The sequence below is a fragment of the Diceros bicornis genome, chromosome 21 (genome assembly GCF_020826845.1).
Source record: "Diceros bicornis minor isolate mBicDic1 chromosome 21, mDicBic1.mat.cur, whole genome shotgun sequence".
In the NCBI taxonomy this organism is placed as follows: domain Eukaryota; kingdom Metazoa; phylum Chordata; class Mammalia; order Perissodactyla; family Rhinocerotidae; genus Diceros; species Diceros bicornis.
This window is the reverse complement of record NC_080760.1, coordinates 56,391,442-56,412,724: the sequence shown is the minus strand read 5'-3', so window position 1 is coordinate 56,412,724 and position 21,283 is coordinate 56,391,442. Positions and strand designations below refer to the sequence as shown.

General features: G+C 65.1%; 3 protein-coding genes across 4 annotated transcripts; 1 reads left to right on the top strand and 2 right to left on the bottom strand.

Moving 5' to 3' along the window:
- Window positions 1-1,818: 1,818 nt before the first annotated feature.
- Window positions 1,819-3,676, bottom strand: LOC131419744 (proline-rich protein 2-like). The gene is made up of 2 exons (XM_058565295.1): window positions 3,669-3,676; window positions 1,819-2,644 (listed from the first exon to the last, which is right to left on the bottom strand). Exons 1-2 carry the CDS (start codon window positions 3,674-3,676, stop codon window positions 1,819-1,821), a joined length of 834 nt encoding a protein of 277 aa, XP_058421278.1.
- FAM83H (family with sequence similarity 83 member H) lies at window positions 2,102-11,456 on the top strand. Of its 2 annotated transcripts, none has more exons than XM_058565096.1 (5): window positions 2,102-2,181; window positions 5,728-6,189; window positions 7,016-7,180; window positions 7,257-7,381; window positions 7,587-11,456. In XM_058565096.1, the coding sequence occupies exons 2-5, from the start codon at window positions 5,743-5,745 to the stop codon at window positions 10,417-10,419; spliced, it is 3,570 nt and encodes a 1,189-aa protein (XP_058421079.1). In that variant the 5' UTR covers window positions 2,102-2,181; window positions 5,728-5,742; the 3' UTR covers window positions 10,420-11,456. The 2 variants fall into 2 exon arrangements, with proteins under 2 accessions (XP_058421079.1, XP_058421080.1); XM_058565097.1 differs by lacking the exon at window positions 2,102-2,181 and adding an exon at window positions 2,428-4,825.
- A 1,866-nt stretch (window positions 11,457-13,322) lies between these two features.
- Window positions 13,323-19,929, bottom strand: MAPK15 (mitogen-activated protein kinase 15). The gene is made up of 14 exons (XM_058565098.1): window positions 19,826-19,929; window positions 18,467-18,565; window positions 18,180-18,209; window positions 17,985-18,075; window positions 17,410-17,540; window positions 17,142-17,305; window positions 16,800-16,939; window positions 15,960-16,017; window positions 15,466-15,603; window positions 15,231-15,336; window positions 14,898-15,099; window positions 14,651-14,784; window positions 14,417-14,545; window positions 13,323-14,318 (listed from the first exon to the last, which is right to left on the bottom strand). Exons 1-14 carry the CDS (start codon window positions 19,892-19,894, stop codon window positions 14,142-14,144), a joined length of 1,668 nt encoding a protein of 555 aa, XP_058421081.1. The 5' UTR covers window positions 19,895-19,929; the 3' UTR covers window positions 13,323-14,141.
- Window positions 19,930-21,283: the final 1,354 nt, after the last annotated feature.

Below are 21,283 nucleotides of genomic sequence, written 5' to 3'. Positions count from 1 at the left end.
GGTTATTGGCATGTGTGCCCAGAATGCTCAGCAAGAACATCTGGCCACAGCTTGTCCCCTCCACCCTTGGCTCACCCATCCTCTGGTCCCAGGCCTTGACCACAGCCCCCAAGGTCGGGTGTCAAGTACCCGACTCTAAACCATCTCCCTGCCCCAAACCATGGGCCGCCAGCTGGACAAGCTTCGTCCTGATGCACAAGCCTGAGCCCAACCCTGCAGCCTCTGTGCCTCCCCACTGCCCCTGCCCACCTGGGGCATCGACCCCTCCGTGCCCCCAACCCTCTCTTGTCCTGGCCTTGGAAGCAACACCTTTCTTCCTGGTCCAGGCGACTGATCTCAAAGTTTCCCCTGGGAGGCCTCCCCTGCCCTAGTCTGGGTTGGGGTCCCCTCCCCTCCCCCACTGCACAGGTAACGCATGGCAGCACCCTTGCCTGGGCACTGCTCCGACCCCACGCCCATGTTCCCATATTGGCACCGGTGGAGTGTTGCTGAGTGTTTGGGGAAGGGATTAATGAAACTGGAAATGACCCTGAAAACTGAGAAAATAGGATCACATGGCAAGAGGGACAGGAGGGTGACTGGAGACTGGCAGAGAGAGGGTTCAGACATTGTGACAGGGGAGGGGGTGCTGGGGGAGTGGCAGGGGTGGCAGGACTTAGCTTAGACAGATGGTCAAGCGCAGGGCAGGGCCTAAGTGGGGAGTGGGGCCCTGAGGGAGGGCCTGGTGGGGAACTGGGGTTCTGAGCAGTGATCGGAAGTGTTTGGGGGGACACAGAGGAGACTGAGGCACCTGGGGCAGCTGAGGGCTTATGAGTGTGGGGGTTGATGTGTGCATGGACAGAGCGTGTCAGTGCGTGGGGCTCGGTGTGCATGCCGGGTCCCCTCCCATGTGGGGGTTGGTACTTGCCGGGTCCTCGGTGCCTAAGCGACTCTGTTGGTGTAGGGTCCTATGTGTGTGCTGGGGCCTGTGCGGGAGTGTCCCTGTGCTTGCAGAGTGGGTACAGGGTGGGGTTCAGTAAATGTAGGGTCCCCTGCTTATGTGTGGGGTCAGTGCTTAAGGGACCCCTGTGTGCACGTGGGCTCTCCTGTGTGTGACGTTGGTGTGTGCCTGGGTGATCCGCACGTGTGGAACCTAGTGTGCATGTCGGGTCCCGTATGTGTGCAAGGGTTCTATGTGCGTGGGGGGTCCCTGGTGCCTATGGGGTCCCATGTACATGATCAGAGGGTTGGCGTGGGCACTGGTGTGTGGGGGTCAGTGTGTCTGGTGTCCCTTGTGTGCACAGGTCCCTATGTGCCTGTGGAGTCCCCTGTCCATGTGGGGGTGGCTGTGTACAGAGTACCCTGTGCCTGCAGGTCCCCTACAGGTGTGGGTGTGGGTGGGCCTGTGGGGGAATTCCTGCGGTGGGGGGTTGGTCTGGGAGGGGACTGGTGTGTGTGCCGGCTACATATGAGTGGGCAGGTCCCCTGTGTGCGTGGGTCCCCTATACGTGTGGGCGTCGGTGTGTATGTGGCTCACGGGGAGATCTGAGCGCCGCAGGGTCCATGTGCTCCTGGCGTCCCAGGTACTCGTGGGCATCAGTGTGTGTGGGGGGGGGGTCCTGTGTGCACGCGTCGGGGTGGGGGTGTCCGCGTGTGGTGGGGTCCCCGGTGCTCGCGGGGCCCCGCCCCGGGCTCGGCACCGCCCCCACAGCGTCATCTGCCTCACCTGCACCCCCCCCCGACCGACGAGGCCAGAAGCCCCGCCCCTCGCGTCGGGCCGGCCCGTTTCCTAGCGACGGAGACGGAACTTCCGAGTGACCTCGACTTCCGGGGCGAGGGTCAGGGGTCAGGCGCGGGGCCCTCGAGCCCTCGGTGGACCGATGGGCGCCGGGGGGTGCGGGCCCGGGGCCGGGGCCGCGGGGGTCTCCGCGCGGCGGGCCGGGCGGGCGCGCGGCGGGGCGGGGGCGGGGGCGGACGGCGGAATGCGGGCGCGGCGGGGTGGGGCCGCCCCGCCCCCAGGTGCTGCCCGGGCAGGCCGGCGCGGGCGCGGGCGCGGCGGGCGGGGCGGGGGCGGGCGCGTGAATCAGGCCGCGGCGGGCGGGCCGCGGCGGGGAGTGGCCGCCGGACCGACCGGACCGCGAGGCCGCTGGGCGGCGGTCGGCTCCTGCTGCCGTTGTCCCGAGACCCCGCGCACCTGGCCAGGTAGGGCCCCCTCCCGCGGCTCGAGCGGGGCGGGGCGCGCCCGAGGGGAGGCCGCGCGGGGCCGGCGGGGTCGGCGCGCGCGGCGCCCCCCGGCGCGGCCTCACCTGGGCGGCCCTCCCGCCGCACCTGGGCCGGGGCCGCGGGACCCGTGGCGGGCCGGGGGGGGGGGGTGCGGGCGCAGCCGCGTTCGTGGGGCAGGGTCTGGCCGGGGGGGGGGGCGGGCGAGGGGACGTCGCGGCCGCAGAGGCCAGTGTGGACGCGAGCGCCCTCGCACGACGCCGGCCCAGGAGGAGCCGAGTGGGAAGGGGCCAGAGGCGAGGCTGCCCAAGCCGTCGTGACTCGCTCCCGCCCTCGCGGCCTAGTTGGAGTCTGGGGAGGGTGCTGGGCCCGGCCTAGACCCTTCCCTGGGGGCTCCCCGCCCAGGCCGCCATGGACGGGGGTGGCCAGCGCTCGGTCTGGTTCTCTGCGTGGAGTGCGGGAGAGCAGAAGGCCCGCGTTCCCTCGCGTCCAAGTTCGTGGACTGGGGTGGGTGGATGGGACACCCAACCCAGGCAGCCGCTAACTTCCTGAGGTGCACTAACCCCCTTGGACCCTGCGATAGCGCACCCCGAAAACTACAACTCACCGACTTCCAGTCTGTGAGCCCGTCCAGCCGAATCCCCTCTTTACCTCCCCGCTGCCTAACGCCTCCAGTCCTTCTTGCGGGGAGCCCCTTCCTGCCCCTGTCTACACTTGGGCAGGGTCACATCACCTCCTGCGTTAGCGCCCGATCCTTCCCTCAGGATCCTCCTTCTAGTTACTTAGAAACCTCATCTTCTGCCCAGGTGGGAAGGATCCGCGGCTGGAAGTCCCTGGTTAGGGAGCCCACCAGGGCCCTGGAGGCTTTGTCTGGCTTGTGTCAGAGGTCAGCGGCAGAGGAGCGGATTCCTGCTGAGTCATTGGCCTGGGTGGGATAAGCGCCCCTCCCTCCCTTAGGGCAGGCGGTTGGTAGCCAAATATGCGAGGAGGCCCCTGTTGGGGCTCCCCATTGCCAGCTGGGGAGTGGCCACTGCCTAGTCCACAGGTCAGAGGTGTGCAGACCATGAGAGGAAACAGGCAAAGGAGTAAGGTCATTGAGGTCACGGGTATTGCTGTGTCAGGCCGAGCAGGGCCACCTTGGTGGTCACGCAGGACTGGTGCCCCTTCCGGACCAGTCCTATCTGATGAGAAGGCCTCTTGCCCTCATGGGATCACCCCACCCCCTGTCACACGCAGCCTGGACAGTTACTGTTGATTCCCTCCCCAGTGAAGTCAGTAGGGATCCCCTCTAGTGTGCCTCCCTGGACTTAGGAGGTGCCACCCTCAAATGTAGCAGGATAGTGCCCCCAAGCCCTGCATGGTCAGCCACTGACCCTGTACAGCCAGATACCACAGTGCCCTGTTAGATACAGTGTGAGACACCCTCACTGTGGTCAGATAAGGTGTGAGGCACCCGCGCCCCCCCCCACCCCGCCATGGTCAGATACAGCGTGAGGCACCCTCCCCCCACACTTTGGTCAGATACAGTGTGAGGCAGCCCCTCCACTGTGGTCAGATACTGTGTGAGACACCCCACCCCCACTGTGGTCAGATACGGTGTGAGGCACCTTCACTGTGGTCAGATACAGTGTCAGACACTACCTGCCCCCCGTGGTCAGATACAGTGTCAGGCAACCCCCCCACTGTGGTCAGATAGTGTGAGACCCCAGTACACATTCAGGCCAGCACTGAATGTGCCACACCCCGGCGTGGTCAGCCTCAATCTAGTGCATGTAGGATGAGGACAATATGGCCACCCCACATGTAACTGGATGCAGTCAGAGGACAGTGCCCTCACGAGGGAAAGTCAGAACAGCTTTTCCTCAGACAGTTGGCCCGGGTAGCATCTCTGCCGGTGTGGACTGAGTGGCATGCACAGGTTGGTTCCCCCACCTCCCAGCTCCACATCACATTCAGTTAGCCTGTCCAGTCCCCCCCACCCCGCCACCCCCAACCCCCCGGGAAGGCAGACAGGAAAGGTCCCCAGGTCATCATACACAGAGTCCTGACCCCTCACGTGCTCAGGCAATGTCTCCAGCTGCACCTGGGGAGGGGGCGCAGTCTGGCAGAAGCACTTTCCCCAGCCAGGACCAAGATCCAGGAACCTGCGAGCTGGCACGACCAGAGTCCCAGCCCATCCCCACCCTGAGGAACAGCAGGGGTGGGGCAAGCAGTGCCTGGGGCTCCTTCCGGGGGAGGAGGAGGGCCGGGATCCAGGTGGTTCAGGGATGGTGTGTAGCTGGGCCCTGGGAGCCAGATAGAGGCCCCCACCTGGCTAATGGCAGCTTTTCCTGGGGCCAGGCCCCCATGAAGGCCCTTTGGAGGCAGGTGGGCTGGAGTGGAGCCAGTGGTGTGTGGGTGGCGGTGTGAAGTTGGAGCAAGCCATGAGGGTGGAGAGGCACATTCGGAACCCAGGACGAGCCTGAGGGCCGCAGCAAAGGGCCCTGACTTCATCCGAGTGTGGCGGGGAGCAGGGCGGTGACCAGACTTGGAGAGATCACCACTGTGAGCAGGGCCGTGCTTGGCAGAGACAAGACTCCAAGCTCTGGGGAGGGAGGAGGCTGCAGCTGGCTCTGCAGGGTGTGAAGTACGTGGCTGGGAGGGCGGGCCAGGGGCTGTGGCCCAGGGAAGTTATATCTAAGATGGGAAAGTGGCCGGAGAGCTGGAGGGGTGGACCAACGGGAAGGGGGTTCCTGGTCGACAGGGACAAGGGGCAGGGGTCAGGGTTCAGAGGGCTACGAGGTCAGTGAGTGGTTATGGGGCTCAGAGTGTGAAACCCTGTACTCGGCTGCGGGTGTGGCCAGGGCCTGCAGTGCTGAGCCTCATGTGAGCTCACCCAGGCAGGCGTGTGTCGGCAGCCTCCACGGCTGCATTTTACAGCTGAGGTAATGAGCCAAGGAGGCAGGGGGAGCAGGTCCTCCGACACCAGGGACAGAGACACACAGGCAGTGAGCCGCCCAACCTGTCCAGTAGGCACAGTGGCGGGGGCCCACGAAAATGCGTTCATGCTATAAAATCACAAGAGTGAATATAATAATAAAGAATTCATCCTGGATTGTATTTTCTTTATACCAGCAGTCATAAAACATCATTGATTTTTTTTTTTATGGAGGAAAGGGCCCACAAAGCAGAAGTGCCTGGGGCCACAGAGGCCATAAAGTGACCTGAGGGGGGTCATGTGGAGCCGCAGCCCCCCTGGAAGCAGGGGCACGTGGCCTTCCCTGGGTCCTGGTGAGAGCCAGGGCCCCACCAGCATGGCCAGAGCACCCAGAGACGAGGCCAAGCTATCTGTGCCAGGCACGGTGCTGCTGTCGCCCACTTGGCGGCATCTGAGGGTCTGGGGTGCCATGGAAGGCCTCCAGGCACGTGCTGAACTCCACAGCCCACCCACGTCACTGACGGTCCCTTCTACAACATGTGCACATGTGTGGGGGGGCCATGGGCCCAGTGCCCCTGCCCCAGTAATGTGTCTCCCTGCCCTTCCCCCAGGCCCCTGGTGCCAACATGGCCCGCCGCTCCCAGAGCTCCTCGCAGGGGGACAACCCACTGGCTCCTGGGTACCTGCCACCTCACTACAAAGAGTACTACCGCCTGGCGGTGGACGCACTGGCTGAGGGCGGGCCTGAGGCCTATAGCCGCTTCCTGGCGTCCGAGGGGGCACCTGCCTTCCTGTGCCCTGAGGAGCTGGACCACGTGAGCCGCCACCTGCGGCCCCCGCAGCATGTGGCCCTTGATCCACCGGAAGGCAGCCCTCCCAATGTGGACATGGATGGCTCCTCAGGCACCTACTGGCCCGTGAACTCAGACCAGGCAGTGCCCGAGCTCGACCTAGGCTGGCCCCTGACTTTCGGCTTCCAGGGCACTGAGGTGACCACACTGGTGCAGCCACCGCCGCCTGACAGCCCCAGCATCAAGGATGAGGCTCGAAGGATGATCCGCTCTGCCCAGCAGGTGCAGCGTCGGGCTCGGCGGGCAGTGGGGAAGGCAGCCTGAGCTGGACCTTGCAGCATGAGTAGGGGTGTGAGGGTGGAGGAGACATGAGCATGCCCAGCTCTGGTGCGAGGGGAGGCCAGGGCTGGCCGGCTGGCCTTCAGGCTGCAGCTCAAGCTCTCAGACAGACTTCTTCCCCGGTTACCAAGGGTTTGGTTATTGCAGGCCCAGGTTTGCTTGCCCATGGTCGTGGCCAGGGCCCAGAAACACAGTGGCTCTGGGATGGTTGGGCCCCTCCTGGCCTGGATTTATTGTTCAGAGAATTCTCTCTAGTCCTGCCCTTGACCCAGGTGAGGGCTTCTTACCCCCAACCAGGCAGTTGGCAAACAGCGAAGAGACCCTGTTAAACCATGGAGACTGAGGCAGCAGGTCCAGACACTGAAGACCCCTGCCTCTGCCCTCTGTCCCTCGGGCGGTGACCCCCTCCCAGGGGCAGAACTGGAGCTTGGGGCCCAGCCCTGATCCCTGCCCTGGCATCCGGGGAGCTCAGACATCTGTAGGGCAGGGGGTCCCCAACAGGATGCAGGCCCTGTGCTGCCTAGGGCTCCATCATGCCCTGGCCCCCCCCAACAGCCCCACATTCCCTCTGACAGGCCCCTTCCTCCTGACCCCCATTCCCTGACAGGGCCCCACTCTCCCGTGGGATGGACTTGTGGCTGTTCTGCAGTGTTTGTGGGTGATTCAGAGGGCTCCCCCCCACCACCTCGCCCAGGACCCTGGAGGTTTGGTTAGGGAATGGTGGGGATAGTGGAGGGGTCTGCCTCCGTTTCTGACACGATCCCCGCAGGTGGTGGCCGTGGTGATGGACATGTTCACTGATGTGGACCTGCTCAGTGAGGTGCTGGAGGCTGCCTCGCGCCGCGTCCCGGTCTACATTCTCCTGGATGAGATGAACGCACAGCACTTCCTAGACATGGCCGACAAATGCCGTGTCAACCTGCACCACGTGGACGTGAGTGCTGGGGAGGAGGCGTGTAGGGACTGGGAGAGCCCCTCTCCGCAGAGACCTAACGCCTCTCCCTCCCCAGTTCCTGCGCGTGCGCACTGTGGCAGGCCCCACCTACTACTGCCGCACCGGGAAGTCCTTCCAGGGCCACGTGAAGGAGAAGTTCCTCCTGGTGGACTGTGCCGTGGTGATGAGTGGGAGCTACAGGTGCGCCCAGCCCCGTTGCCCCGCAGCCCCAGCGCCTCCCCACCCGAGGGCCTCCTCTCCAGAAGCCCCCCTCCTGTAGTCTCTGACACAGCCTCGCCTGAGCCCTTGCAGACTTGACACTTCGGAGCCACAGGCGGGGCTCTGCGCCTCTCGCTGCTGCTCAGCCTGTCCCCTCCGTCTGACTATGGCTCTGCTCCCCCTGCAGCTTCATGTGGTCCTTCGAGAAGATCCACCGCAGCCTGGCGCACGTGTTCCAGGGCGAACTGGTCTCCAGCTTCGATGAGGAGTTCCGCATCCTCTTCGCACAGTCCGAGCCGCTGGTGCCCTCGGCGGGGGAGCTGGCCCGCATGGACGCCTACGCCCTGGCTCCATACGCGGGGGGCGGGCCCCTCATGAGCGGCCAGGTGGCCGGGGTACCGACCCCCTTCTTCTCCAAACGAGCGCACCTCCTGTTCCCACCGCCTCGGGAAGAGGGTCTGGGGTTCCCCTCCTTCCTCGACCCCGACCGCCACTTCCTGTCTGCCTTCCGCCGGGAGGAGCCACTGCGGATGCCCGGGGGCGCCCTGGAGCCTCACGCGGGGCTGCGGCCGCTGTCGCGGCGGCTGGACGCCGAGACGGGACCAGGCGGGGAGCTCGCGGGCCCGCGGGCCTTCTTCCAGGCGCGGCACCTGGAGATGGACGCCATCAAGCGGCACAGCTACGCGGCCGCCGACGGCACGGGCGCGGTGGAGAACTTCGCGGCCGCGCGGCAGGTGTCGCGGCAGACGTTCCTCAGCCACGGCGACGACTTCCGCTTCCAGACCAGCCACTTCCACCGCGACCAGCTCTACCAGCAGCATTACCAGTGGGACCCGCAGCTCGCGCCAGCGCGCCCGCAGGGCCTGTTCGAGAAGCTACGTGCCAGCCGCCCGGGCTTCGGCGACCCCGACGACTTCGCGCTGGGCGCTGGGCCCCGCTTCCCCGAGCTCGGCGCGGACGGACACCAGCGGCTGGACTACGTGCCGTCCGGCGCTTCGCGCGAGGTGCGCCACGGCTCGGACTCCAACTTCGGGCCCGGCCTCCGCGGCCTGGCCCCCGGCGGTGCCCCACGCCCCAGCCTGAGCCAGCGCTTCCCGTGCCAGGCAGCGGCGAGGCTGGGCCCCGAGACCGCGCCCGAGGCAGAGCCGGAGCGCAGGGGCGGGCCCGAGGGGCGGGCCGGGCTGCGGCACTGGCGCCTGGCCTCCTACCTGAGCGGCTGCCACGGCGAGGATGCGGGCGACGAGGGCTTGCCCGCGCCCATGGAGGGCGAGGCCTACGAGGACGACGTGCTGGGGGCCGGGAGCCGGGGGGCCGGCGGGGACTTACTCCCTTCGGCCTTCCGCGTGCCCGCGTCCTTCCTGGCCAAGGGCCCAGTGCCTGGCTCCGGCAGCGGTGGCGGCGAGGGCCCAGAGGAGGCAGGCCTGGCCAAGCAGGACGCTTTCCGCTCGCGCCTGACCCCGCTGATCCAGCGCAGCTCGCGGCTGCGCTCCTCGCTCATCTTCAGCTCGACGCAGGCGGAGGGCGCGGGCGGGGCCGCGGCGGCCACCACCGAGAAGGTGCAGGTGCTGCACAAGGAGCAGGCGGTCAGCGAGATGCTGGGCCCCGGCGGCGAGGCCGTGCGCTCCTCCGCCTCCGCCAAGGTCGCCGAGCTCCTGGAGAAGTACAAGGGCCCGGCACGTGATCCCGGCGGGGAGGGGGCCGCAGTCACCGTCGGCAGCCATAGCAAGGCTGTCGTGTCCCAGGCGTGGCGGGAAGAGGCGGCAGCGCCAGGCGGCGCGGCGGGCGAGCGCCGCAGCCTCGAGAGCTGCCTGCTAGACCTGCGCGACTCCTTCGCACAGCGGCTGCACCAGGAGGCCGAGCGGCAGCCGGGAGCTGCCACGCTCACTGCCACCCAGCTGCTCGACACGCTAGGCTGGAGTGGCGCCGATCGGGTGCCCTCCCGCCTCCTCTCCGCCCAGGGCCGCTCCACCTCCCCGCAAGGGCGGGACAGTCCCCCGCCGGAGGGGCCCCGGGCGCACCAGGCGTCCCACTCTGAGCCAAAAGACAGCCCCACCTCAGCCTACCCCGAGCGGAAGGGGAGTCCCACTCCTGGGTTTCCTGCTCACAAAGGTAGCCCAACCGCAGGATTGACTGAGCAGAAGGGGAGCCCCACCTCAGCCTACCCGGAACGCAAGGGGAGCCCGGTGCCTCCCGTGCCGGAGCGCAGGAGCAGCCCAGTGCCCCCGGTGCCGGAACGCAGGAGCAGCCCAGTGCCCCCAGTGCCGGAGCGCAGGGGCAGCCTTACTCTTACCTTCTCCGGGGAGTCTCCGAAGACTGGGCCCGCGGAGGAGGCGGTTGGCGGCCCCATGGAGGTCCTGCGCAAGGGCTCCCTGCGCCTTCGGCAGCTGCTGAGTCCCAAGGGCGAGCGCCGCGCAGAGGGTGAGGGCGGCTTCCCAGCACCACAGGAGAACGGGCAGCCGGAGAGCCCCCGGCGGCCCTCCCTGGGCCGGGGTGACAGCACAGAGGCTGCCACAGGAGAGGAGCGGGGCCCGCGGGCGCGCGTGGTCTCAGCCACGGCCAATGCCTTGTACAGCAGCAACCTGCGGGATGACACGAAGGCCATTCTGGAGCAGATCAGCGCCCACGGCCAGAAGCACCGTGGAGTCCCCGCCCCCGCCCCGGGCCCAGGCCCCACCCACAGCAGCCCTGAGCTAGGCCGCCCACCAGCTGCCGGGGGTCTGGCCCCTGATATGTCCGACAAGGACAAATGTTCGGCCATCTTCCGCTCTGACAGCCTGGGGACACAAGGCCGGCTGAGCCGCACACTGCCAGCCAGCGCAGAGGAGCGCGACCGGCTGCTCCGCCGCATGGAGAGCATGCGCAAGGAGAAGCGTGTCTACAGCCGCTTTGAGGTCTTCTGTAAAAAGGAGGACGCTGGCGGCCTGGGGACAGGGGAGAGCCCGGCGGAGGAGGACGCCAGGGACAGCAAGGTGGGCAAGTTCATGCCCAAGATCCTGGGTACGTTCAAAAGCAAGAAGTGAGTCTCCTGGCCCACCAGCCCAGGTCGGGGTGCCTGCATCACTGCCACTCATCACGCAGAGCACCTGGTCCTCATGCCAAAGCAGTTAGGAACCCGGCTGAGCACAGCCAGAGCTCGGCTCCACCTGCAGTGACCTGGTGGACACCCTGCCTGTCGCTCCTCAGCCTCTCTGCCCTAGGGGCTCCAGCCCCTCAGTGTCCCGTGCCTTACTCCCCCACCTCTGTCTCTTCTCAGCACCTCAGTCTCTGGGTCCTCAGCCTTTCCCTTCTTACCCCTCTGCCTCCACCACCTCTTTTGGCTTCAGGTCCCCTTTGGGTCTTCATTCACCTCAGGGCCCATCTGTCGGGGGTTCTATCTTTATGCCCAGGTCCCCTATCTTTTGGGGGCCCTATTTTTGTGCCCGAGTCCCCCATCTTTTGGGGGCCCTTTGTGCCTCAGTCCCCCATCTTTTGGGGACCCATCTCTTTGTGCCTCAGTCCCCCGTCTTTCAAGAGGACCCCATGTCCTTGTGCCTCAGTCCCACATTCTCTCGGGGCCTCGTGTCTCAGGGCTTCTGTGTCTCAGGGTTCCCCTTTGGCCTCCTGGCTGTGCTGTGTCTTCACTCTCCTGCCTCTTTGCTGTCCCCTGGCAGCCCCGGCCTCTCTGGGCCTCCCACCTCCTCAGGGCCGGTTCTCTCCACCTTCGCCTCAGGTCACTCAAGGCTCACTTCCAGCCCTGCTTGGATTCCTTCTTGCTGCCTCCCTCCTGCCTGCTGGCACCTTTCTTGGTGGCCATCCTTTTTCTGTGGGGAGGCAGGGCTGCTTGCAGGCAGTCTGTGAGGGAGGGGTGGAGCCAGACCCAAAGGATGCTCCTCTTGGGAAGCGCAATAGGGTGGGCCACTGGCAGGGTGGGAGGGGGTTAGAAGAAGACCCCTGAGGGGCTGCCCTGCCAGAAAAACTGAAGCAGGCCTGGCTGCTCATCAAGCAAGGCTCTGGCCAGTACCTGGCAGGAAGTGAGAGCACCAGGCTTTGTGGCACAATAAAACCAGTCTGGATGGTTGATGCACGGCCCCAGGCTCGTGAAGGCTCCCCACACGCCCAGACAGACACATGTTCACAGGCACCATACCCAGCCACGCCCCGGAAAGGGGCTGATGTGGAGCACTTGTACTTGAACAGGTGAGGCCCGAGGACACGGTGCAGTGGCGCCTGAGCCCCAACCCACTGCTTGAGGGGTCCTGGCACCCCCACAAGGTGGGAGTGGTCCTGCCCTGCAGGCACCCAGCAGACCCGACTCCACCGTTTTCTTGGTCCTTTCCTTTGTCACCAATGGGCAAAATGTGCCCAAGGTCCTCGCTTACCCTTCCTGTATGTTTTTCACCCCCACAGAGTAATTTCTATTTGGAATGACACATTTTGTCACCAAATGCTTAGAATGTCCCCCAGTGTAGGTGCTATCATTGTGAAATTACTGTTTGTGCGCTTTCTTTTCAAATAGTTTTTGGTTTTTTTAAGTATGAGAAATTCCAATCGCTCAGACTGGGAAAGGGTTTAAGAAACAAGGCCACTGAGCGCAGACAGCAGTTCTGACTCCAAGCAGCTTCCAGCTGGTGGACAGCTCACAGCCTGGTTACCGAAGCCACCACCCAAGTAGGGGTGACAGCAGGGACTTTGTTCAGGTGGAAAAGGTCACTGGGGAGCTGGATGAGCTGGAGCATCTCTTGGCCTTGACGTGCTTGCTGACAAGTGCGTTTTCACACCGCCTGGTGCGTCGCTGTTCTGAGCAGACCAGTCCAGGCCTGTCGCTGAGGGAGAGCCATCGCAGGAAGTGGAGCGTGCTGCCCGTGGGAAGGCCAGGGCCCGGGCTCGGAGCCTCCTGTCTGCACCTCCAGGTCGTGCTGAATAAGACATCTTCCCAAACTTGGTTCTGCACATTTTGGTGTTAACAATAAAACACAATGCACAAAATATTCCAACACATTCCCAAATATATATAATCACCTAGTTATACATTGTAACCTTTAGCCCTATGAACTTCTCAGATTTCCCTCTGGACACCACCACCCTCCCCACCTGCTCTGCCAGTACCTCTACCCGAATCTTCTAACCCAACACAAACTCCTTCCGCCTCTCAGCCCCTTCCCATGACAGGCTGCTTAACACCCTCAGTTAGCCGTCTGCTCTCCCTCCTCAGGGCGGCCCAGCCCTCCATGTAGGCACACCCCATGGGCACTCCCCTGGTCACCAAGGCCAGCAGACACTTCCCAGCCTCATCTTGTGGCTCCCATGCATCTGAATCCTCCTCTACCCTGGGTACCAAGTGGCCACTCCCCAAGTGTCCGGGCTCCCAGCCCTCCCATGCCAGCGGCCCGGCCTCTGTGCGCAGGGCTGGACTGCCTTGGACACCCCCTGCTCCCTCTGGGCAGTAGCATTCATCCCACAGCCTTGTCTGTCCCCCTTCTCCATCACCTTAGGACTATGCCTCAGGCTCCAGAAACTCAACAAGCTGCCCCCTCGGCAGCTGGCCCATCTCCAAGCCCAAACTGTGGCCTTCATCCTCAGCCCCGCCTTCATCAGCTCCTCCCAAGCCCTGTTCTCTCTGCTTTCTGAATCTCTCTTGCAGCCGCCTGGTCTGGGCCCACCCTCCACCCAGCTCTGCTTGCCCACGCCTCACCCCTCCTGTCTGTTCCCCAGCAGCAACTAGCCAGCGGCTTTTACAGGAGGCCAGAGCTCCCTGCTCCTGGCAGCCTGGCCCTCAACACAGCACAGGCCTCACCCCTTAGGCTTCGAGCCCCCCCAGCCAGGCGGCTGCCTGTGTTCTGGTCCCTGCACAGAGTCAGGTGCGTGCGGGGCACTCATGGAACCATGAGCTACAGCTCATGCCTGCCAGGCCCCTTGGATCTCCCCCTACCCCCCACACCCCTGGACCAGACTCACACCAGGCCCTTTGCTGGGTGGTGACCAGAGGAGGTAGCCTTGAGCCCCACAAGACATCCCTAGGGTGTCCCCCACCCTCCCCCAGGACAAACCAGGAGCCAGTCACTGTGTGGGGGGGCACAGGCTGGGGTCACTGACAATGACCACAGTCAGGGTCTGTGCCCTGGGGCACTGCCTCATTATCTCTTCTCCTTTTCCTCTCTGGCTCAGGGTCACAAATGTGGTCACGTGGTGGCTTGCGCCCAGGCACAGGTCCCTGCCCTGCCAGGACCACCCTGGGGACAGCATGGACCCTGTAGCAGGTCCAGGCTGGGATCTGACAGCTTGGCACCAGGAAGGCCCCATGGCGTGTGTGGACAAGGGACAGGAAGCTGGCCCCAAGGCACCCCTCAGCCAAGTCTTAGATGCCCTGAGCCTGGAGGGAAAACACTGGGGGCCGGGTAGACAGGAGCCACAGGGTGACAGCAGATGGTAACAACACGGCTTCTCATGGGGTCTGTCCTAGATATGGGACAGGGTCCTCCGAAGGCGGTCCTCTGGAAACCGGTACTGTGGCCTCAGAGGGAGTCCCTTAGTGAGGGTGAAAGGTGGGCAGCTAGGCTGGAGACTGACAAGACTTTATTGGCAGAAGTGATTGGGGCTGGGGTGGGAACCTCATCTACCCCCCACAGAGGCCTGGACAAGAAGCTAGGCAAGGAAGGGAGGGGTGGGGAAAAGGGGGGTGGAGAGCGCTGGGGGTCGGAGGGGGGGTTGATCCGGGGCCTGGAGTGGGGGGCGGGCGTGCGCGGGTTGAGGGCGAGAGGGCAGCTCACGCGCGGGGTCCCGGGAGCAGGGGCAGGCGGCCCAGCGCCGAGCGGCAGACGGTGCCGTAGGCTTGCGAGTAGCCCCCGAGCGCGGCCTGCGCGGCCCCCTGGGCCCCCTGCAAGGCCGAGGCGCCGAACATCCTCCGGCCAGGCCGGGGCTTGCGGGGAAGCCCGTGGGGGACCTGCATGCAGTCGAGGGTCCCCGTCAGGGGGTGGCGCGGCCGGAGAGGAGGAGGGGGGCGGGGTAGGGCGGACGGGAGGGAAGCGAGGGCCGGCTCACCCGTGGCGCGCCGGCCGCCCTCACCCCTCTGCCCGGGTCGCGGTCACTCCGGATCAGGGCCTGAACGGCCACCTGGGCGGCGGCCTGCGAGGTCAGGGAGGTCGCCGCCCCCCTCACGCTGGGCTTCACCTGGGAAAGGGCACGTCACAGGGTCACTGAGGGACCTGGGTGCTACCGGCCCTGGGAGAAGTACAGTGGGAGGGGTCCTCCTGCGGCCACCCTCCCACGACCTACCCACGAGGGTGCCGAGGGGGGCGCTGCCGTCGCCCCGGGGGGCCTTTCCCCTCTCCCAGGACCTCCTGGGAGTGGAGGCTGGAGCAGGGGGGCCGAGCTCTGCCTGGGAAGGCTCGTGGCTCCGCCAGGGGCTTCTGTGGGGTCGGAAGATCATCCCCCGGGGTTAGGAGTCCGGCTGCGGACAGTTGGTGTCCCACCCAGAAGGGGCCAGGACGGCTCGGGGTGGGCGCCGTCAGCGATCACACACCGGGCGCGGGCTCCTGGCCGGGGCCAGTCTGAGGCCTGCGTCCAGGGTTCTGCGCCGGCGAGCCCGAGGGCAGCGCGGTGGCGGCTCCGGGTTTGGGCGGGGGCGCCCGGGGCCGGGGGGCGCTGTGCTCCGCCCCCGAAGGGCCGCCCCCCAGGCGGTTCTCTCTCGGCACGCTGCTGCTGCCCTTGCGCTCCAGGATCATCTGCGGGAGGGAGGGGCGCTCAGAGGGGCGCGGCTGGGCGTAGGGGGCGGAGTATCTGGGGTCGCTGAGGCAGGGGGAGGCCTCAAGGGTGCGCGTGGCTGGGGAATGATGGGGTACGCGGGCCGGAGCACCTGATAGAGGCGGCTGCGATACTCGGGGGCCGAGAGCTGGACTCCTTCGTGCACCGGGAGCCGCACATCCGCCTCCAGGGCCCATTCCCGGGCCGGGCAGTGGAACCTGCGGGAAGCCAGCGAGGCGGCGGCGGGAGAAGCGAGACCTCTCAGACCGAGCCCAGGATGGGCACCCAACCCCCAACCCGGCACGTGGGGGGCTGGCCCGGGGGACCCCGCTCTCTCCCGCCCCTACCTCCGCACGTAGGGGTGCTGCAGGGCCTGGGCGGCACTAAGCCGTTTGTCCGGGGCAAACACCAGGAGTCGCCTGAGGAGGTCCAGGGCCTCCGGGGGGGTGTCGGGCGGCAGGAGGGCGTCCAGCGTCTGCCGTGGCCTGCAGCGGCCCGAGTATTATCCCCTCTCCAGGCCGCGGCCTCTCCCCATATCCACGTCTGTGGTCCGGGCTCGGGTTCCAACCCTCGGCCCCGCCCCTTAATTGTCTCTCTGGATCACCGCCCCCCGACGCAGGACTCTCGGGCAGACTGCCTTCCGGTCCCCTCCTCTCAGCACCCGGCCCAGCTCCCGCGGGCCCTCCCCCCGCCCCAGGCTGAGCTGGGCAGACGCTTTTAGCGTGACCAACAGTTGCTGGGTTTGAGACCACCATCGGGAGAGCAGGGCTGGGCTGGCACACACTGGCCAGCAAGGCTACAGGAAGAGGCTGGAGGCCGGCTCCCAAGCACCCACTCTCACCGGGCCCCCAGACGGTGCAGGACAGAGGCGCTGTAGGTGGAGCCCGGAGCCAGGAGGTCTGCAGGGTGGGCGGCAGGAAGCGGTGTGACCAGGAGGGCCTGGTGGGGTGGGGTGCTCAGGGAGCTCTGGGGCCCTCTCTTCTGGCCCCATGGAGTGACCTCTCTGCAGGGCTTAGGCTGGCTGTCAGGGCTCGAACCCCAGATATCTGGACGCGTGCACCCACGTGTGCCTGTGTGCACCCACACATGCACCGCCCTCGCACACTCTTACACCATCAACATGAGCCCATGCTCACATGTGCACGCAGGCCCAGCACATCGTGGCACCCCCACCTCCATGGAGGAGCCCCTTGCCCTCTCTACCCAGGAAACCAGAGACTTGGGGGAGAACAGGGCTCCCTCCACCAGGTCCTTCACCTGTCTCTTGCCCCACCCCCCCACTCCCCCCTCCCGAACAGGAAGGACCCCTGCAGCCCCTCCTCCCCTGCTGCCTTCCTCCCCCTCTTCCCCAGACTTCCCCAGCTCAGCTCCCAGCACAGCAGGGAGTGCTAGCACAGCTGGGCCAGCACTCTTGTCCTGACCCAGCTGGCCCTTCGTGGGCACTGCTTGGCCCTCATGGACCCGGTGGCCAGGCCCTGCTGCCTTGCAGACTCTGCCCAGTCGCTCCTCAAAACCCCAGCAGCTCCTCCTTGGGCCCAGTGTCCGCATCTTCCTGAGGCTTCTTGGCCCTCCCCATCCTCCTCCCTACCAGTCCTGGCCTGTCAGGCCCTGTCTCCCCACAGCGGTGTGCTCTGACCCTCAGCGTCCCTGGTGCCCAGTGGACCCTGCCACACATGCTCACCCTCCTCAGATGGTGGTGGGATGGTCTCCAGGATCAGCTCCAGCTGGTGGAGTGTGGATGTGCCAGGGAACAGGGGCCTCCCCCGAAGCATCTCCCCCAGGATGCAGCCCAGACTCCACATGTCCACCCCAGGGGTGTACCTGGGGCAAGAAGGGGTGGAGGCGTGGGGGGACCCCAGAGCAGAGGTGGGAGTGGGAGGAGGGACATTCAGAGGGCCAGGGTCTGGGGTGCTGGGAGGAGCTGTGAGGATGTGTGCTAGGGCAGAGGAAGGCCTGGGGGCCCTGGGTGGGCAAGAGGGCATGCGGGGGTGAGAGGGGGCAGGGGTGTGTGTGTCACTGTTACCTGCTCGAGGACAGCAGTACCTCCGGAGCCCGGTACCAGCGTGTGGCCACATACTCTGTCAGGGCCTGGCCCTCCGGCCCTTCAGGGAGGCCGCTGAGGGGACGGGCAAGGCCGAAGTCACAGAGCTTCACCAAGCAGCTGGCGTCCAGGAGAACATTGGACGGCTGGGGGAGAGGAGGGAGGTGAGGGTTGACGAGGCCAGGGCTCGAGGTTGCCTTGGTGGGCACACACAGGGCTCAGGGCTCAGGGGACAGAGTGTGGGTGGCACCTTCTGGTCCCGGTGGATGACACGTCCTGAGTGGATGAACTTGGTGGCCCGCAGGAGCTGGTAGAAGATGCAGCGCCTGTGGATGTCCGTCAGCAGGCCGCCCTTGCAGATGACGGCATTCAGGTCAGTGTCTGGGGGGACACGCAGGTCAGCCTGGGGGGCCCGGGGTGAGGGGGCCAGGTCTGTCCCACTTTGCGCCCTTCTGAGGTATCCTCGGCCCACCCAGTGCCTGCAGTCCCCAGGCCCCGCTGGCCACCCCCAGAGCCGTGTCCTGCACGTGCACACTGCCTGGCAGTCCCCTCAGGCTTCTCAGGCCTGCTCACTGCCTTTGTCAGCACAGCAGTAAAACTGTGTGGAATTATTTTTAATACTTGATTTCATGTTGCTTTTGTTTTATAAAATGAGTAGAGAAAGGAAAACGCAACCACAAACAGTGGACGAAGCAGGAGCCTCATGGAGGTGGGGTCAAGGTGGTCACCACTGGCCACTGCAGGGACCCAAGCAGCAGAGGGACATACAGAGGGAGCCCGGGCCAGGACAGAGGTGGGGCTGGGTCTGAGCGAGGCCTCACTCACCCATAGACTCAAACACCAGGTAGATGTCCCTGTCGTTCTCTGCCGGGATCACGTCCAGGAGGCGGACAATGTTGGGGTGGTCCCCAAATTCCTGGGGAGAGAGCCGGGGGCTGGGTCAGGGGTCGAGGGGCCAGGCTTCCCCCTTGTCTGAAAGACTGCACCTGGGGAAGTGGGTGGATGGCCTTGGCCACTCACCTGGAGCAGCATGATTTCCCGAAACGTTCTCTGAAATGAGACAGAAACACGAGTGTGGGGGAGGACGAGAAGGAAGGCCACGTGGAAAAGATCCAGCGGGACTGATGCTCACCACCCGCACACCCACTGGACCACGCGGTCTCAGGGGGTGCTGCTCTGAGAAATGCCGGAAACCTGCTGTGACTGGGCTTCAAGTTTGCGCTGGAGCTTCCAGGTACCAAGGTGGCAAGGGTCACCCCCACACCCCTGCCCTGGTCCTTTCCCACACCTCTTCCCCATTCACTTACCTGGGCATCCGTCTTATGCCTAAAGGCATCGAAGATTTTCTTGATGGCCACAACCTCGCCGGTCCTCCGATCCACCGCCTTCCACACAATGCCGTAGGCCTGGGCAGGAGGGCGGTCAGCTTGCTAGGCCTGGGGCAAGCCTCCTGCCTGACCATCCCCTGCCCACTAGACTGCCCCCTGCAGACACGAGGCTCCTCCTTCCCACTCTGGCTCCTGGGAGGGGACAGATGGGGGTGTGAGGGGCTGTGGCTCTGAGCGGGCCCCTGCAGCTACAGGCTGCCCAGCCTGCTGCCCAGGGCTCCAGTGTCTTCTGGAGGAGGTGATGGGAAGCGAGGGGAGATGGAGGCCCCAGGAGGAAATGAGCTCACAGATGAGAGCTTCTGGGCAGAAACTGAAGCCTGTGACTTCTCAGGGACGGCCTTTCCCCGCTCCAGGCACCCTAACCCCCCTTTCTCACGTACCCTATCCACCCTGTCAGCAAATCCTGTTGGCTCCACTTTCAGAAGTCATCAGAATCCGACCACATCCTCCATCTCTGACGCCCCACCCTGGGCTGAGCCTCCTGCATCTCTCACCCGGATCACTACAGTAACCTGTGAACTAATCTCCCTCGCCCACCCACACTGTCCATCCTCGACAGAGCGGGCAGGGTGAGCCTTGTAAAGTGGTACCAACGGCTGCTACGGCTCCCCATGTCACTCACAGTAGAAGCCAAAGCCCCACATAATGGGACCCCCCCTGTCCCTTGTCATTCCTATTCAGTCACACCAACTCTGCTGTTTCTCTGACAGCCAAGCAGGTCCTTGCCTCAGGGCCTTTGCACTTGCTGTTAGCACTGTCTGGACTGCTCTTTCTCCCCTGCCCTGTTACACACTCACATCCACAAAGTCACGTGCCTTCACATACACATGCTCATACACAACCCCACATGCTCTCACACACAATCACAAACGCACACGGGCGCACACACGGTTCTGGCCCCCACTACATGCCCACCCGGTTTACTGCTCAGGCCCTTCCCCGGCCGGGCCTGGGATCTGCCCTTCCCCCTAGGCGCCTAGAGTGGGCGGGCCTGGCCTCCCCTGAGCGCCCGGGGGGCACTGGGGGAGGCAGCCCGGCAGCAGGAGATGGTGGCTGGGGCTCCAGGATGGCTCCGGCCTGAGACCGTTGGGGGCCCCGGCTGTCACTTGGCTCTGGGAGCCAGGTGACAAGTTCCTTGGGAGTAGGCACGGTTAGGGCCCTGTTACAGGAGGCCCAGGCACCGAGGGGCTGGGTGGCCTGCCCAGGGCCACACCTCCAGTCCGTGGAGGAGTCTCGGCAGGGTGGGAGGGAACAGACTCCCGGGCCTCCCGCGCTCACCCCCTTCCCGAGCCGCCGCTTGAGCAGGTACCGCTGGGCTACGTGACGGTCCACCTCGGCGGCGCTCATGCCGGCCGCTGGGCGCCCGGAGGCCTCCGGACACCGCTGGGCTGGAACTGTTGAACCCGGTTGCCGTGGGAACCGGCGGCGCCTCCCTGCGCCTGCGCCGGCCGAAATGGGGCGGGGTCTGCAGCCCAAGCCGGGTCCAACCCGGGGCCACCAGGAGCCCCGCCCCACCAGGGGCGCCGCCCCCTACCCTGGCTGCTCTCTAGTCTGCGCTCCCAGGTTGCCCCAGCCGGACCCCCAAGAAGGTGCCTCCCTCCGCTCATTTCCCACCTCCGCCCCAAGGAGCCTTCTGCAGCTCCTGGACCCTCTCTGCCAACTCTGGGCCTTTGCACGCGCGGTGCCCACGGCCTGGGATGCTCTTTCCACCCTCCGCCTTACTTCTGGAGTCTGCCAAGGTGGTGCTGACGGTTAGGGGATCACTCGCAGACAGCCCATCCATTCGGGCGCTGTTTGGGGGCAGGGGCCGCGCCCTCCCCAGCGGGTGCGAGCGCCTGGATGGGCGCGTGCTGAGGCGCCGCGAGGAGCCTGGGGGGAGTGCCAGGGCGGGGCCTTCCCGGCCAGCGGCTGGGAGAGCAGAGCTGGAGGAGGTGAGAGTTTGCAGGACCGGCTGAGAGGGGCTGCTGTGCGCTGAGGTCACGCGCCAGGCGGCGATCAGAGCCTCGGAGAAAAAGAAAGCGAGGTAAGGAGGCCTGCGGGCGGGGGTGGCCAGGGAAGGAAATGGGACCACCCGCCAGTGGACGCTAGGGGAGAGCAGCGAGGGGACAGCCAGGCAAGGGCTCCGAGTGAGAGTGTGCCCGACGCGCTGGAACTGCACGGAGGCCCCGCGTGGCTGGAGCGCTGGGAGAGGGCAGAGCAGGAGGGCCCTTGTTGTGAATGAGACCAGGGGCTAGAGCAGGGAGGAAGCAGAGAGAGGAGGAAACGGTAGGGGTGTGAAAGGGTGGACAGCTCCGAGATTTGCTGTGGGTGGGCTGCGGGTGTGAGAGAAAGAAGAATCTCAGATGACCCCCAAGTTCAGGGTCCAGGGTGTCTGGAAAGACAGGGCTGAGATGGGGAGGCAGTGGATAGAGCAGGTTTAGAGAGATTAGGAATTGGGACATTTTAAGACGCTGATATGACATCCAAGTGGAAATCATAGAAAGACATGACTTTGGAATGTGGGGACAGGTGACATACCCTGGAGGTGTTGGTGTGGGGCATCATTCAAAGCAGCAGCGAGGCAAGATCACCAGGGAGTGAGTCGGCACCTGGAGAGGGTGAGGCAGGGCCTGGGGCCTCTAGCGTTCGAGGTGAGCTCCCGAACTGTCTGAGGACCCACAGTTTTAAAATAGTTCAATCTGTTGCAGACCAATAATCTTGTAAAATACAATAAAAATGAGTTGCTAGAAAAAAAAT